Consider the following 18,445-nt stretch of genomic DNA (forward strand, 5'->3'; position numbering starts at 1 on the left):
ACTAGGTGGCTCAGTGGCTAAGACACTGAGCTTGTCGATCAGAAAGGTCGGCAGTTCGGCGGTTCGAATCCCTAGTACAGGTCTCTTCCGTTGGACTAGATGACCTCCATGTTCCCTTCCAACTCTTTTACTGCTACTGCTATTCCCAAGCTCCATTTTCGCTGGCAGAGGCGCGGAGGGCCAGATCTAACTACCCTTCTCTGTGGGGGCACCTACCCTCTGGAATCAGTTGCCCCCAGAGATAAGGAGAATCCAAGACCTCAGTGCCTTCCGCCGTGCCCTTAAAACCCACTTTTTCCAGCAAGCCGGGCTGGCTTAAGAAGAAATTTTTAAATGTTTTAATTGGTTTGTGATTTTTAATTTTGGGGCCCAATTTATAAGTATTTTAATTGTTTTTTAATATTTGTATTTCATGTTCTTAATTCTGGCTGTACACCGCCCTGAGTCCTCAGGGAGAAGGGCGGTATATAAATTGGAAATAAAATAAAATAAAATAAAATAAAATAAAATAAAATAAATAAATAAATAAATAAATAAATAATAAATAAATAAATAAATAAATAAATAAATAAATAAATAAATAAATAAATAAATAAATAAATAAAATACTCTGTGTGAGGTATCTGGCCCCTGGGCCTTGAAGTTACAGGATTAACCCTGTAAAGTGGAAAAAAAACAAAAGGAGATTTCTCTTAATAACTGGTTCTCCGAACTGCTTAACTACTTAACAACCGGTTCTACTGAACCGGTGCGAACCGGTAGACTCCCACCACTGGCCTTGAGTTTGACACCCCTGTTCTAGGATCATAAACCTTCCTTGCCATTTCATTGTGATGGCAGTGATTCCATCGGCACGTGAATATGTGGATTACATAGCTATGGGCTATCGTGCCCACTTCTCATGCCAGTTTTGCTCTCCCAGTGCTGGCCAGGTGCCCCAGCCCATCACAGTTTCTCCAAACGCTCTGTGTCACACCCCGTAATTCGGCTCCTGCACGAACGGTCCTGAAGGAATTCACCAGAAAAAGGCTTGTAGCCGTAACACCTAATTAAGTTACATCTCTCTTTAAAACAAAAATATTCAGGTCCAAAAACACAAAAGGAAAGGGGGAAAAAAAGGCAGGAGAAATAAACCAGATGTGCAAAACTTGCTCTGTCTTTCTCTTTCATATTGTGCAAACAGAGACAGGCAGAGAAAGCCGATGCCAAATTGGGCTGGTGAAAATATTTCAAGAAAGTTCATGGAAGCCAAAGCCAGGAGCTCTTAGCTATGGCAATTTTTATATATATATATATCTACAAGAATGGAATGGAATGGAATGGAATGGAATGGAATGGAATAGAATAGAATAGAATAGAATAGAATAGAATAGGGGAGAGGGAGAGGGAGAGGGAGAGGGAGAGGGAGAGGAAGAGAAGAGAGAAGAGAAGAGAAGAGAAGAGAACTTGGAGGTCTTCTAGTCCAACCCCCTGCTTAGGCAGGAAACCCTACACCTTCAGACAATCCACTCTCTTCTTTAAAACTTCCAGTGTTGGAGCATTCACAATTTCTGGAGCCAAGTTGTTCCACTGATTAATTGTTCTAACTGTCAGGAAATTTCTCCTTAGTTCTAGGTTGCTTTTCTCCTTGATCAGTTTCCACCCATTGCTTCTTGTCCTGCCCTCAGGTGCTTTGGAGAATAGCTTGACTCCCTCTTCTTTGTGGCAGCCCCTGAGATATTGGAAGATTGCTATCATGTCTCCCCTGGTCCTTCTTTTCATTATACTAGCCATGCCCAGTTCCTGCCACCGTTCTTCATATGTTTTAGCCTCCAGTCCCCTAATCATCTTTGCTGCTCTTCTCTTCACTCTTTCTAGAGTCTCCTACATTTAGTCCACAAGTCCTTCTTTGCGGAAGGGGAAAATGAAGGAGAGGAGCCCACCTACCCTTTCCCTCCTCTCATGAACTCAGCTTCCAAACCACACCAAAGGAAGTGGAAAAGAAAGCTAAGAGTATTTTGCAGGTGCATCTGAAGGCGGGGGGGGGACGGACTCGTGATAGCCATCTTGACTCTCTTGATATTTTGGTGCCCCTCCTCCTCGCAGCCTTAAGCGCTAGGAGAAGAAATCAAGAGGAGAACAGAACCCTCCATCAGCAGGCAGGATAAAAAAAAAAACACCAGAGAGATTGCAAGGTGGATTTCGACACAGGATTAATGGAAGGCAATGAAGGATGCCAACGGATCCTTTGAAAAAGTAGCTTTCTCTTTCAGCCTCCTGCCCTCCAGCCTTCCCAGATAAGTCCCTCTTGTCAAAGCCAACCTTAGCAGCTGTTTTCCTCTCCTTCGGACAAGGGGGTCTTCACTCACCTGTCTTCTTATTAATGCCTTCTTGGGATGTAGCCAGACCCTGTGATGGGTGAAGCTTGCTGCAAAAGGCACCTGTTTATACAAAGGTCAAATTTTGGGCAGTTCTCCGGCTTTCAAGAGAGGCAGCCTCCAAATCTTCATTATTGCACACAGGCTCTGAGAAAGTTTAAAGCAGACTCGGATAGGAAATGCGACAGATGGCTCCAGAATTGCCCAAAGCTTGCATTGCTTAAGTTCCTCTGATGCCCATCCAGCATCGGTTTTATCAAGCCGTCGCTTGCGATGGATGTTCCATTGTGTCCATGAGTCATCCTGGGCCTTCAGGCCACCTCTCCGTTAAAAAAGTCCTCTGTTGCAATACGGTCTTCCGTATGAAATGATTTAAACACGGCACACGTATCCAATAATCTCTTCCACTTTTTTTTTTGGTCATGAATCAAAAGTCTAAGCCCAGCCTTCATGAGTTCCAGCAACTCAGGACAGCTGAATATATCCCTGTAATACAATTCAAAATAAAATCCAAAAGATCCCTTCTTCTGGTAAGAACCACGGCCACTTCCCTCCCCCACATCCCCCCCTCCCGAGCAAAGAGAAGAATAGACAAAAGAGACCTCCCATCGACATAACTCAAGGTCTAAAGGAGAGCCAAGATTTTAAGGCCAGCAGGTGCTGTTCTAGAAGACAGGTACCATAATAGAGAAGGGTAGGGGAGGATAGGGTAGGGGAGGATAGGGTAGGATAGGATAGGATAGGATGAGATATAACAGAGTTGGAAGGGACCTTGGAAATCTAATCCAACCCCCTTTCAAGCAGGAAACCTTATACCATTTCAGACAAATGGTTATTCAATTTCTTCTTAAAAACTTCCAGGGTTGGAGCATTTACAACATCTGAAAGCAAGCTGTTTCACTGATTCATTGCTCTAACTGTCAGGAAATTTCTCCTTAGTTCTAGGTTGCTTCTCTCCTTGATGAGTTTCCACCAGTTGCTTCTTATCCTACCCTCAGGTGCTTTGGAGAATAGCTTGACTCCCTCTTCTTTGGGGCAGCCCCTGACATATTGGAAGACTGCTATCATGTCTCCCCTAGTCCTTCTTTTCATTAAACTAGAAATACCCAATTCCAGATATAGGGTAGGGTAGGGTAGGGTAGGGTAGGGTAGGGTAGGGTAGGGTAGGGTAGGATGAAGTATAACAGAATAACAGAGTTGGAAGGGACCTTAGAGGTCTTCTAGTCCAACCCCCTGCTTAGGCAGGAAACTCTACACCACTTCAGAGAAATGGTTATCCAACATCTTCTTAAAAACTTCCAGTGTTGGAGCATTCAGAACTTCTGGAGGCAAGTTGTTCCACTGATGAATGGCTCTAACTGTCAGGAAACTTCTCTTTAGTTCTAGGTTGCTTCTCTCCTTGATTAGTTTCCACCAGTTGCTTCTTGTTCTGCCTTCAGGTGCTTTGGAGAATAGCTTGACTCCCTCTTCTTTGTGGCAGCCCCTGAGATATTGGAACACTGCTATCATTTCTCCCCTAGTCCTTCTTTTCATTAAACTAGAAATACCCAATTCCAGATATAGGATAGGATAGGATAGGATAGGATAGGATAGGATAGGATAGGATAGGATAGATACACATACACATATATGCACATATATGTACATATGATACTGTGTTTCCCCGAAAATAAGACCCTGTCTTATATTTTTTTGAACCCTGAAATAAGCGCTTGGCCTTATTGCCATGTGCTTAACAGCCCGATTGGGCTTATTATCAGGAGATGTCTTATTTTGGGGAAAACAGGGTAGATAGATACTGTAGGTAGGTAGGTAGGTAGGTAGGTAGGTAGGTAGATAGATAGATAATAGATAGATAGATAGATAATAGATAGATAGATAGATAGATAGATAGATAGATAGATAGATAGATAGATAAATGCACACACGCATATACACACTCACATTATACATATACACACACACTTATTTCACTGTTTTTCCTTCTCTTCTCTGCTCTGCTCTGTTCCTGGTCTTTGCATATGCTGCCATTTTACTGATGTAAAAATAGTCTCTGCCTTTCCCATCACGAAGGCAGGAGTCCCATCTGCTGCACACATACAAGACAGCAAAGGAATCTGTTCCCCGGCCCTTTCTTCATTTTGCTCTCCTGCTTTAGGCACATTCTAAGAGCACAGGCGGCCAGTGTGAAATCACCAGGAAAAAAAAAATGAACAAATCCCGGATGCCATGAAACTGACTTTGGATAAATTGCCAGCCTTAGTAACCAGTGAGCCAGCCATCGTGCCTTAAAAGCAGCAGATGAAAACAGGGCTAAGTCTGGGCTGTTCCACTTAGACCGCTGCTAGATGGCAGCAAAGAGATACGATCAGCTCTCTAGGCTGCCCACTAGTGGCCGTCTACATTTTTGCAGGCAGCTCTCCAAATGTAAGGATGCATTGTAGCATTAAGATGCTGCCGATTAGGGCAGAAATATGTATTTCCTGTTTTATTCTTCTGGTGTTTTTGGTTTTTTTAAGAAAATCCTTATAGAAGAACTTCTTTTGGAAGCTTACTAAGGTTGAATCCAACCCAAGTTATCCTGGGTTAAGATGTTCCATGCAGTGCTTGGGAATCAAATGAGGAGGCCAAGCTAAGACTGCCTTTATGTGTGTATGTGTGTTTAAACTTGTCTGGAAACCTATTAGGAACCTCAACTTTTAGCCACATCAGATGAACCCTGGTGGCTGTTTCCCCATTTTTCTGTGTTTATGGAAATGTGGAGTCAAAATCATTGTGAAACCTGGAATGAGTACTTGTAAGAAATGGAAACTTTAAAGAAAAATGCTCATTAAGTTACCAATTCCAGAAAGCATTTCCTGTTTTTCATAAGTATATTTTTAAATGAAATCTTTATGGCTTCCTTCCTTCCTTCCTTCCTTCCTTCCTCTCTCTCTTTCTTTCTCCGGCCTTCTGTTCTTCCTTAACTCTCTCATCTTCCTTCCTTCCTTCCTTCCTCTCTCCCTCCTTCTTTCTTTCTTTCTTTCTTTCTACCTCCTTCTTTCTTTCTCTGTTCTTCCTTACCTCTCTCATCTTCCTTCCTCCCTCCCTCCCTCCCTCCCTCTCTTCCTTCCTTCCCCCCTCCCTCTTTCTTTCTTTCTCCCGCCTTCTTTCTTTCTCTGTTCTACCTTACCTCTCTCAGCCCTGAGTCCTTTCGGAGATAGGGCGGCATATAAGTCTAAATAATCCTCCTCCTCCTCCTCCTCCTCATCATCATCATCTTCCTTCTTCCCTCACTCCCTTCCTTCCTTCCTCTCTCCCTCCTTCTTTCTTTCTTTCTTTCTTTCTTTCTTTCTTTCTTTCTTTCTCCCTCCTTCTTTCTTTCTCTGTTCTTCCTTATCTCTCTCATCTTCCTTCCTCCCTCCCTTCCTCCCTCCCTTCCTCTCTCCCTCTTTTTTCTTTCTTTCTTTCTCCCTCCTTCTTTCTTTCTCTGTTCTTCCTTACCTCTCTCATCTTCCTTCCTTCCTTCTTTTTCTTTTATTCTTTCTCCTTTCTTTCTTTTTTCTCTCCTTCCTTACCTCTCTCTTTCTCTTTCTTGTTCCCCCTCTTCCTTCTTTCCTCCCTCCCTCCCTCCCTCCCTTTGCTAGGAAATAGAGGTTGTGATTTTTTAAAAAAAAAATCAATCGAGTAGCTTTTACAGTCTCTCCAGCTAATGCCATGAGCCAGGAAATCCAGTTTCTAATATCCCAAAAATCAGAGCAACCCAATCTGTTGATTTATGGGCCTCTTCAGATATAGCCAAAAATCATGGTCTTGACTGCATGGTCTTCAATCTAGTCACCTTCACATTTTTTTGATCCTCCTCTTGCAAATGTCCCTGCTGTATATGTATATAGAAAAGTCTATATACATTATTCAGCAGTTCCATATGGAGCTCCAGCTCCATATCCTTATCTGATATGTTGGCCAGCATTTGACGCTTGAGGCCTAAGAAGATTCCTACATGCAGTGGCCAATGAGTCATATCATTGAGAGGTGCATTGAGCCGAGGTGGTGCAGTGGTTAGAATGCGGTATTGCAGGCTAATTCTGCTGACTGCCAACCGGTGATGAGTTTTGAAAATTTTTACTGCCGGTTCTGTGGGCGTGGCTTGGTGGGTGTGGCATAGCTTGGTGGGCGTGGCTTGGTGGGCGTGGCAGGGGAAGGATACTATAAAATCTCCGTTCCCTCCCCACTCCAGGGGAAGGTTACTGCAAAATCCCCATTTTTTCCTGATCAGCTGGGACTCGGGAGGCAGAGAATAGATGGGGGCAGGACCAGCCAGAGGTGGTATTTACCGGTTCTCCGAATTACTCAAAATTTCTGCTACCGGTTCTCCAGAACTGGTCAGAACCTGCTGAATACCACCTCTACTGCCGACTGACTGCAATTTGGCAGTTCAAATCTCACCAGGCTCATGGTTGACTCAGCCTTCCATCCTTCCGAGGTGGGTAAAATGAGGAGCCAGATTGTTGGGGGCAAATAGGCTGACTCTGTAAACCACTTAGAGAGAGCTGTAAAAGCCCTGTGAAGCGGTATATAAATCTAAGTGCTATTGCCATTGCTATCTGTGCCGTTTTCTGTTTAATTAGAACAGGGACAAAATTATCTGCACAAAAACCCAGGGAAAGAGGCAAGAGCCTTGGTAGTACAGCGGTCTAAGGCACCCTGTTATTAAGCTGGTTATTAAGACCAGCTGCCTGCAATTACTGCAGGTTCGAATCTCGCCAAGGCTCAAGGTTGACTCAGCCTTCCATCCTTTCTAAGGTAGGTAAATTGAGGACTCAGTTTGTGGGGGCAATAAGCTGACTTTGTATAAATATACAAAAGTATGAAAGCTATTGCTTAGCGCATTGTAAGCCGCCCTGAGTCTCTGGAGAAGGGCGGCATATAAATCAAATTAAAAATAAATAAATAAATAAATAAAAAACCATTATGTATGGTGTGTGTGTGTACAGTATATATGTGTACATATGTGTGTTATGTATATATGTATCATGTATCTATTTCTTTGTTTGATTGACTATATCCCGCCTTTATTAATTTTACAAATAACTCAAGGCGGCAAACATATCCTATTTTCTTCCTCGTATTTTCCCCACAACATGTGATGTGGGTTGGGGAAAGAGAGACAAGGGTCGGCCCAAAGTCACCCAACCGGCTTTTCACAGCTAAGACGAGACTTGAACTCGCAGCCTTTTGCTTTTTAGCCCGGTGCTTTAAAACCGCTAAACCAAACCTTATGAGTTGGGGAAACAACTCTTCATTTCAAGGGAGCCCACATGTGTAAAAAGCACAACAAACATTCATCCATATTAGGTTCCCCTTGCACAAATCTTGTATATTTATACCTTGGTCCCCAGCCAGAAGCTTATTACAATCCAGTAACATAAAATATATATATACCACATTAATAAACAGAGCCATAAAACATATCCCGACGACGAGACTAAAGCAACAACTCAACAGATCCTGAGAAATATTGTCAGTTCTAGTAAACAGGCTATAAAAGCTTTCCTTAAAAGGATCAGGATATCAGTGCTGGCTTTCGTACAGTAAGCATAGCCATGGGGTGGGTAACGATGGCGCTACTGGACAAGAGACAAGACGGTTCATTTTTTTTTCTTTTTTTAAATTTTTATTTATATTTTTTCTTTTAACATCCATAGGTGCTTGGTGAACAGTGTATTGTCCAGGTCAATTTACTTTAGGCATAATAATAATACTAATGATACTATTTACGCATACATAGTAATAATCTTTCAACTTCTAATATTTACGGGTAAAGGTAAAGGTTCCTCTCGCACATATATGCTAGTCGTTCCCGACCAAGAGAGGGGAATGGTTTCTGTTTTCTGCTGGGAAGAAACTCAGTGTTGATAAACAGAATAATAGAATAACAGAGTTGGAAGGGACCTCGGAGTCTTCTAGTCCAACCCCCTGCTTAGGCAGGAAACCCTACACCACTTCAGACAAATGGTTATCCAACATCTTCTTTAAAACTTCCAGTGTTGGAGCATTCACAACTTCTGGAGGCAAGTTGTTCCACTGATTAACTGTTCTCACTGTCAGGAAATTTATCCTTAGTTCTAGGTTGCTTCTCTCCTTGATTAGTTTCCACCCATTGCTTCTTTTCCTGCCCTCAGGTGCTTTGGAGAATAGCTTGACTCCCTCTTCTTTGGGGCAGCCCCTGAGATATTGGAACCTTGCTATCATGTCACCCCTACTCCATCTTTTCATCAAACCAGACATACCCAGTTCCTGCAACCGTTCTTCCTATGTTTTAGCCTCCAGTCCCCTAATCATCTTTGCTGCTCTTCTCTGCACTCTTTCTAGAGTCTCCACATCTTTTTTTATATTGCAGTGACTAAAATTGGGTGCAGTATTCCAAGTGTGATTTTACCAAGGCCTTATAAAGTAGTATTATCACTTTGCGTGATCTTGATCTTTTTGATAGGAGGATCAGAATGAGAAAGCAATGCAGAGCAGTAAATTGGTGGGGCAAAGAAAAGGCGTGGTGTAAACTTTTGGGGACATGGACTTTATAATTTTCCTAAAAAATCTTTGTAATAATTTCCATTCCATATAAAGCATTTTTTTTTCCTCTGAAAGCCATTACCACCAGTTGCCTAAATCTTCACCCCCTACAGACGCACATTAAGACCATGTTTTGCTAACCGAGCAGATGAGTTTACATCTTGTGACACTTAAATAATAACAATTATGCAAACAGAAATGTAAATTTATGGTTGTAAAGTTTTTCTGGCAACGGGGAGCAGGGCCATTTCTTTAGAGGCCATTTTTCATTTTTAAAAGAATCCTTCCAACAATTAAGGCCTGATTTTTCTCAAATTCCTCTCTTGCGCTCTTCAGATCATCCCTCTGTCTGGCCTGAAGCTTTGCACTTTTGTTTTTTGTCTACTAATTTTTTTAGCATGGCTACTTTGCAAATTTGGAAGGAAAAAAAAAAAAACACCCAAAGAGAGGTCAAACTTATTTCACCGAGTAATGACCAGATCTGGAACTACAAAGATCACCTGGTTGTTGCCCCTTTCGGTAACCCACCAGATTGCCAAGCCTTGGCCCAAACTGGATAGTAGAGTGAGCCGCGTTTTCTTCTGTCCCATTTCTTAAATGGAGGAGGGCGTTTTAGTACGAGACCTGAAACACAACCGAAGTACAAAATGATTCCATAAATGAGCTTGCGTAAATGGAAGGGATAGTTATCTATTTATTTAGCGTACACAGGGGTGAGATTCAGCCAGTTCGGATCGATTCAGGTGAACCAGATGCTAATTTTACATCTGGTTTACTGAACCGGTAGTTACAAAGACTGGCTGGCCCCGCCCACCCTGCTCCTGCCAGGAGTCTCCACGCGGCCCGTTTTGGATGCCAGGTAAGTGCAGCGCCTGCGCAGAAGCTCTGGGAAGGCAAAAAATGGGCCTCCTTCTGGAAGTCTGGAGATGGGCCTGTTTCTGGCCTCCGGAGGGCCTCCAGAGCCCAGGGGAGGCCATTTTCACCCTCCCAGAGACTTGAAGAAAGCCTCCTGAGCTTGGGGAGGGCAAAAATGCCCCCTTCCCCGTCGTGGTGCAGGATGCTGAGTAGGCCATGCCCATCATGGCCACACCCATCCAGCAACCGGGCAAAGAACCAGTTGCTAAAATTTTTGAATCCCACCCCTGATTGTGTCTGGTATATCATACATGGACTTGCAAAACAGGTGCTTTCGAACTGCTAGGTTGGCAGAAGCTGGGACAAGTAACTGGAGCTCACCCCGTTATGCGGCGCTAGGGATTTGAACCGCTGAACTGCTGACCTTTTGATCGACAAGCGCAGTGTCTTAGCCACTGAACCACCGCGTCCCTTGGGCTATCTGTATCAACTGGCAAAGACTCCAAAGATATTTTAGGGAGTGGGCCTGTTATTAAAATCACAGGGGAAGACAATCGAACAGACGAAAACTCCCACTTCCCAAAATTGACATCGATACCTTTTGTGGCTTTGGACTCCAGAGGACTAAACTCTTGAGAAATGGTTTCTCTTTCTGGGTATCTTGGCTTGCCATATCTTCCCTCCCTTTCCTCTCGTCCTGCAGAGTTAGACTAAGCAAGGAGCTCAGGAGCTCCAAATATAGTCATCCCCGCTTTGCAGAACCGAAAAAGAAAAGCAGCAGCCGTCATAGCAAAAGAGAGACTCCAAAGAACAGGACCTCGTCTTCGCTGGGCACCCGGCTCCCCTTACGATATCCATTAAGCTTTATTTATTCAGCAAAGAGTCCTGCCAGCTAGTCTGGGGCACAAGTTGGTCACGAAAACGTGTCAGTTCATTTGTCAACAATGTAGCAGCAGAGGCCGAGAGGTGCCCTTTTCCAGCAAGGGCTGGAAATGAATTGCTCCTCTCCATAGCTCCATTCGTTTTCTCATGCAAAATGCCCGTCTTCGCAGGGTGGGTTCCTGGCCAGTCTTCCCCTCCCTTTCGCACACCGCAAAAGAGAAACCCAGTTTTCCTCTTTTTCTTTCCTGGTTGGGTGCAGAGGTGGTTTTCACACATATTCTAACCACTGGTTCGCCGCACACGCACGCCTTCCGTGCATGCACCCAGCCTTCCGTGCATGCGCTTTGCTTGTGTGCATGCCTTGCGTGCATGCGCCCAGCCTCAAAAACTTAGCTAAATAGGATGGTATTATATCTGGGCAGGTGGGCAGTCGCTGCTACCATTTCTCCCGAACCGGCTGAATACCATCCCTGGTGTTGTGGCAACTGTTGACTCCTCCAACAAAGGAGAAAACCAAATCTTTGCAATATTTGTGAGGGCTCCTTTAAATTCTGTAAAGGAAACTCTGCAAAATGCAAGAGACAGATTGAAAAATAAGCATGAGAGTTCCAGGTATCACAAGACAACAAAGAAGTCGCTAGTCTTTCAAGAAGTCAAGAAGCATAGCAGTGAGTACCAGCTCTGTTTTTAGTGTGAGGTTGTATGAAGAGAACCTCGCAAGCTTGCAACTTATTTCTCGCTTTCCTTTAACTCTAGAAAGACTCTAGAAAGAGGGCAGTGAAGAGCAACGAAAATGATTAGGCTAAAACATATGAAGAACGATTGCAGGAATTGGGTCAGTGGTGAAATTCACCCGGATCTATCTGGATCGCGCGATCCGGTAGGGCTGGCAGAAGGACGCTCCACCCACCCACCCGGATGTCATCACGTCCCATTTTTTACCCTCTGCGCATGCTCAGAAGGTTCAGTGCATGCGTGGAGGAGGCGCGCGAAAGAGCGTAGCAAGCACGCACACACGCACTCACCTTTGCGAGCTGGTAGGGAAAGGTAAGTGAATTTCTCCCCTGAATTGGGTATGTCCAGTCTAATGAGCTGTGGTGGCACAGTGGTTAGAATGCAGTACTGCAGGCCGTTTCCGTTGACTGCTGGCTGCCAGCAGTTTGGCAGTTCGATCCTGACCAGCTCAAAGTTGACTCAATCTTTCATCCTTCTGACGTCAGTAAAATGAGGACCCAGATTGTTGGGGACAATATGCTGTCTCTGTAAACCGCTTTAAAGAGGGCTCTAAAGCATGGTGAAGCGGTCCTTTGGAATCAGTCCTTCCATGCTTGGGAATCCAGACTACATTTCACCACACAAGGCAATTTGAATTTCAACTCTCTTGGGGTCGACTGACTTGGACATCTAATGGTGTGGTAAAAAAAACAAGATGGCAGCCATGCAGTGGTGAAATTCTACTACTGATTCTGTGGGCATGGCTTGGTAGGCGTGGCAGGGGAAGGATACTGCAAAATCTCCATTCCCACCCCACTCCAGGGGAAGGATACTGCAAAATCCCCATTCCCTCCCCACTCCTGGGGGAAGGATATTGCAAAATCTCCATTCCCACCACATTCTGGGGACAGCCAGATGTGGTATTTGCCGGTTCTCCGAACTACTAAAAATTTCCGCTACCGGTTCTCCAGAACCTGTCAGAACCTGCTGGATTTCACCCCTGCAGCCATGGCTGTATGATCAAAGCTCCCACCTCAGAATAGATTTGCACCATTATGGCTGCCATTTTTTTTTTTTTTTTTTTGGACAGCTCTTGAAAGAGAAGGAATCTCATAATAAAAGGCCATGGAATGTAAAATTGGACAGAGGGCCATGCCTAACATATCATAACGGTAGCATAACAGTGACATTTTTATTATCGAGAACCTCCTTGTAAGGCTAAGATTTTATTTCACCCATTTGATTCTACTTTCGTATTTTCAAATCTTGCAAGCCATTGACCGAAACATGGTTTCCTCCCATTTCATTTCAAACCATTCTATGCCCAAACTCACTATATAACCCACTAACTTGGTTTAATGTTTTAACTTATTATCTGGGATCCTGCAATTCACTGAATCTCAATCCCTGAAATAGATCTTCTTCCTTCCTCCCCCTGCCCCCTCACAGAGGTAGGTTTCAACAGGTTATGACCAGTTCTGGAGAACTGGTAGCGGAAATTTTGAGTAGTTCGGAAAACCGGTAGTAAAAATTCCGACTTGCCCCGCCCCCATCTATTGTCTGCCTCCCAAGTCCCAGCTGATCGGGAGGAAATGGGGATTTTGCAGTAAGCTTCTCCTGGAGTGGGGTGGGAATGGAGATTTTACAGCATCCTTCCCCTGGAGTGGGGTGGGAATGGAAATTTTATAGCATCCTTTCCCTGGAGTGGGGTGGGAATGGAGATTTTACAGTATCCTTCCCCTGGAGTGGGGTGGGAATGGAGATTTTACACTATCCTTCCCCTACCGTGCCCACCAAGCCACGCCCACCAAGCCATGCCACACCCACCAAGCCACACCCATAGAACCGGTAGTAAATAATTTTGAAACCCACCACTGCCCTCCCCCTCAAAAGGCCCCACCAACTAAATGTGGCATGTGTGAACATCGACATGTGTACAGCAGCCCCCATTTCTTGTGGCAGGCATACAACACTTGCGGCTTGTGGCCTGTGTACAGCCCCAGTTCCTTAAGTATGTCATACAAGAGAAACCACAGGATTTGAGATCTTACAGGCTACATTTTGCGTCGGCATTTTGCCTCTTTCTCGCCTTCTGTCAGGTTGCTCAAAATCTCCAAAGCATGGTAACGGCTGGACTGGAACTCAGATTTTTGGCTGCTTCCATCCGACGTTGATTTATGGAACGGAGGAGTTAGGGAAGAGAGGGACCCAGCCACATAAAGGTTGCCGAAGTTTGGCTCAGCCGCGTTAACCGCATCAAACAGCTAACCAACAACTTGAAGGCCAATGTGGACGAGGCATTAGAGGTTGGATGGGGGCAGAGAGGACTGGCTGTGTTACATTCCTTCGCATTTGGAGCTCCCTTTTGGACTGAATTAGTACCGCCCTGAGTTGTTTTAGCAAGCAGAAATTTGGCCCAAGGACCAGAAAAGCCAGGCTAAAAAAAAAAAGAGAGCTGGGTAGAAAGGAGAAAAACAGCCAAATCCCAGCTGGGTTCACTTTTCTTTCTGAGATTTTATATATTATTTTTTTGCCTTTCTCCTTTTTTGAGGTGGCTCTGCTGAAGAGGTTTTGTTGGGTTTTTTTCTCTTGCATCTCAAGCCCTCTTCCCAGGGGTGAAATCCAGCAGGCTCTGACAGGTTCTGGAGAAATTTAATAAACTTAAACTTAAACCGGTAGCGGAAATTTTGAGCAATTCGGACAACCAATAGTGGGGTGGTCCACTCAGGGTTGAAATCCAGCAGGTTCTAACAGGTTCTGGAGAACCGGGTAGTGGAAATTTTGAGTATTTCGGAGAACCGGAAAATGCCACCTCTGGCTGGCCCCAGAGTGGGGTGGGAATGGAGATTTTGCAATATCCTTCCCCCCAGGAGTGGGGTAGGAATGGGGATTTTGCAATATCCTTCCCCCCCAGGAGTGGGGTAGGAATGGGGATTTTGCAATATCTTTCCCCCAGGAGTAGGGAGGGAATGGAAATTTTTGCAGTATCCTTCCCCTGCCACACCCACCAAGCCACACCACACCCACAGAACCAGTAGTAAAAAAATTTGGATTTCACCACTGCCTCTTCCTCCATAGTAAACTGCTCAGAGAGTGGCATATCAGTCACATGTATTTTTATTTTATTTTATTTTTATTTAGACTTCTATACCGCTTCATAGTGCTTTACAGCCCTCTCTAAGCGGTTTACAAAGTTAGCGTATAGCATATTGCATATTAGCATATTGCATTAGCATTAGCATATTGCCCCCAACAATCTGGGTCCTCATTTTATCCACCTCGGAAGGATGGGAAGGCTGAGTCAACCTTGAGCCGGTGAGTTTTGATCTGCTGATTTGCTGAACTAGCAGTCAGCTGAAGTAGCTGCAGTACTGCACTCTAATCACTGCGCCACCTCGGCTCTTTCAAACGGCTGTCCAGTCTGTCCTTGAAAACCTCCTGTGATGGAGCAACCACAACTCCAAGAGGCAAGCTCTTCTATGGATGAATTCTTCTCGCTCTCAAACAGTTTCACCTTAGTTCTAGGTTGGGTCTCTCCCCTCTTACTTCTCGTCTTGGCCTTAGGGGCTTTGAAGAATAAGTTGATCCCCTCTTCTCTGTGACAGCCCCTCAAATATTGGAAGACTCTAGGATGTGTCCAGCCCCGTCTCCAGTGCTTCCCTTTGTTTAGCTAAGACATTCCCAGTTCTTTCCAGATGTTGTAAATGCTCCAACACTTGAAGTTTTTAAGAAGAGATTGGATAACCATTGGTCAGAAATGGTATAGGGCTTCCTGCAGTGGTGGGATTCAACCGGTTCGCACCATTTTGGCCAAACTGGTTGTTAAATTGCTGGCTGGCCCCACCCCTTCCAGGAGTCATCCCCCCCCTCCTCCATGGTGTTGTGGCTCCGTTACCTGAGCCTGTGTCATCGGCAGGAGAGGACTCCGAGAGTGAAGGAGAGGAGTTGGCAAGGCCTCCCTCTCCAGGACCCTCCTCTTTGGCAATGCCTTCGGTGTCCGCCGAAGGGCAAGAGATAGGGCCGGGGCCAAGCACGTCCACGCAGCCCCAGGTGGACAGTGATGAGAGTAATGAGTCTTGGCTGGATCCTCGACAGCGTCGCAGAGATAAGCGCGCGCAACAGAAGAAAAGGCGTGCCAGAGATTAGGCTGAGTCACTGGACCACACCCCACAGGGTATAAAAGGGAGCGTGGTGGCCAGTCAAGCCTTGTGACGAACAAAGCTGAAAGCTTCCACACCATTCTGCATTGCCGGACTTTTGCTATAGACTTTGCTGGATTATATTTGACTTAATTTACTCTGTAATTATTGAACATTTTACTTTGATGTACCAGAAGCGGAGAGAAGTTATCTCTTCCCTTCATGAGTAATAAACTCTTGGCAGGCAGCCACTAGGTTGCTTCCAAGTTCCGTTATCATAAGGAAAAGGATTTTGTCGGCTGGTTTGGTTGTTAATTCTTGGACGTCTGTTGGTGTGTGTGCATGTGGGACAGGGACAGAACACGTGGCCTGTTTTTGCTCCCAGGAGGCTTCCAGGGAGCCTACTAGGCCCAAAATGGGGTGTGGGGGTGCAACTCGGCCCCTCCGTGGCCATTTTTGCTCCCAGGAGGCTGCAGGGAGGCCTACTAGGCCCAAAACGGGGCATGGGGGGTGTGGCACAGGCACCTCGCAGCCCGTTTTTGCTCCCAGGGGGGTGCAGGAGGCCGAGTGCTACCTGTCACACCCTCTGGCCATGCCCACCATGGCCACGCCCACCCAACCCGTCATTAGGGCAGAAAATCAGTTGTTAAATTATTTGAATCCCACCACTGGCTTCCTGTCTAAGCAGGGGGTTGGACTAGAAGACCTCCAAGGTCCCTTCCAGCCCTGTTATTCTATTCTATTCTATTCTATTCTATTCTATTCTATTCTATTCTATTCTATTCTATTCTATTCTATTCATCGTACGATCTGTTACCCAAGTCTGTTTTCCCCCGCAGCTTTTGGGTTCGAACCACGCCAAGAGGGTGCCATTAGACCCTCAGGCACGGATCCAGAGTTCCGTAGCTTGATGAACTTTACTTCAATGTCCCAAATGTCTTTTTGGAAGGCTCAGCAGTTGTCCGTCCTGCCTTACTCCCTCCTTTTCCATCTCCTTTTGAGAAAGTCCAGTGCCAGGCCTGGCTGCAGGCAGCCAAACATTTTTCTAACTCTCAAGGAAAGAAAAAGAAAAGATGTTTCATTTAAGCGTGGGGGGGGGAGAGACCAACTGGACAGAGAGTACTGTTTTCCCACCATACGCTGAACACAGAGTAGCCCATTTTTATGGACATGAGCAATACCCTGCATCAAATGGAGGCACAACACAGGAAACCACCACACACAAAAAATTAAGCAAGGTTATTTATTTTATTTATTTATTTATTTATTTTGCTTTAATTTGTATACCGCCCTTCTCCAGCAGGACTCAGGGCGGTGAACAGCCAGAATAAACCAGAACATACAAAATTTAAAAACAGTTTAAAAATAATTAAATATTTTTGGCCGCAATTTAAAACAACCCAATTAAAATCAATTAAATTTAACCAAAACTGTGGGATCAAGCCAGCCCGGCTAGGAGAAATAAATAAGTTTTCGGGGCCTGACAAAAAGTCCGGAGGTCTGGTATTGTACGTATCTCTGGGGGGAGGTTGTTCTAGAGGGTGGGCACCGCCACGAGAAGGCCCTCCCCCTGGGGGTCGCCAGCCGACACTGTCTGGCGGACGGCACCCTGAGGAGGCCCTCTCTGTGCGAGCGTACTGGCCGGTGGGAGGCTATTGGTGGCAGAAGGAGGTCTCGTAGATACCCCGGCCCTAAGCCATGGAGCGCTCTAAAGGTGGTCACCAACACCTTGAAGCGCATCCGGAAGACCACCGGGAGCCAGTGCAGCTCGCGCAGGAGAGGTGTCACATGGGAGCGCCCCGTTGCTCCCATAATCCCCCACACGGCCGCATTCTGGACCAGCTGGAGCCTCCGGGTGCAACCCAGGGGGAGCCCCATGTAGAGAGCATTGCAGTAGTCCAGGCGGGAACCAAGTGTTTTTTCTGTCAGGGCAAACTGGTCTACCCAAATATGGGAAGGAGCATACTGCTTCGGTTTTTGCCTTTCAGCCCCAATCCAGGGGCCTTCTCAGGCAGTCGCTTTCGCGACAAACTATTTTGTGTTCAATTTATATTTACCGACAAAGAAATAATGGGAGACTAGTCTAGATCTATTTCAAGCTATTTAGCTCTCATCAGCTAGCCCTACCCTTCTGGGATTCAAATCCAGAAGGCCAAGTAAACCCAGATGTTAAAGCCAAGTGAACCCAAATGTTGGGTGGACGTTAGGTGTTGAAACGACTTGGTGGTGGGATTCTTGTTGACCCTTGAGCTTGTTGTTTTCCTGCAGATGTCTCACTACCCAATTAAGAACACCATCCCTGGTCGCACTGATGGCTGCCACAGTTATCTAGCATTGATATGGTAGACAGCTAGCACGGACGATCAGGGATGAGATTCAAAAATTTTAGCAACCGGTTCTCTCCCTGGTTGCTGGGTGGGTGTGGCCATGATGGGCATGGCCTATTCAGCCTCCTGCACCACGATGGGGGGGGGGTGTTTTCGCTCTCCCCAGGCTTCGGAGGCTTTCTTGGATCCTCTCTCAGGCTCCAGAGGCTGGAAACAGACCCATCTGTTCCGACTTCTGAATTCATCTAGCCTGAGTCGTTTGACTCAGGCAGCCCTCCTGCAAAGGTTGTTGTTGGTGGTTGTGGTGTGTTGCAACTTCTTTTCCTGCTTTCTAGTTGTTGTCCTGCTCATGTCCTGCGTTCTTCTCCCCACCTCTTCCCACAGATTGTGATTCCTACTGCAAGCCAGCCAAGGGCAATTACAAAATCAACATGAAAAAGTACTGCAAGAAAGACTACGGTAAGAACATGCTCTTTTTCTTTGGAGACCAGGATTCTCATCAGTGGTGAAATTCAATTTTTTTTTTTACTACCAGTTCTGTGGGCGTAGCTTGGTGGGCGTGGCAGGGGAAGGATACTGCAAAATCCCCATTCCCTCCCCACTCCTGGGGGAAGGA

The 18,445-nt window shown here is 45.5% G+C and overlaps 1 protein-coding gene across 1 annotated transcript in view; it reads left to right on the forward strand.

Annotated features, from left to right (window-relative positions):
* Positions 1–18,445, forward strand: part of NTN3 (netrin 3) — a 114,952-nt gene that overhangs the window by 92,516 nt on the left and 3,991 nt on the right. The window contains 1 exon segment of the mRNA XM_070955141.1: positions 18,214–18,288. Within this exon segment, the coding sequence (XP_070811242.1) occupies positions 18,214–18,288 (75 nt within the window).

The sequence above is a fragment of the Pituophis catenifer genome, unplaced genomic scaffold (genome assembly GCF_029215685.1).
Source record: "Pituophis catenifer annectens isolate HBS135680 unplaced genomic scaffold, rPitCat1.0.hap2 SCAF_16, whole genome shotgun sequence".
NCBI lineage: Eukaryota > Metazoa > Chordata > Lepidosauria > Squamata > Colubridae > Pituophis > Pituophis catenifer.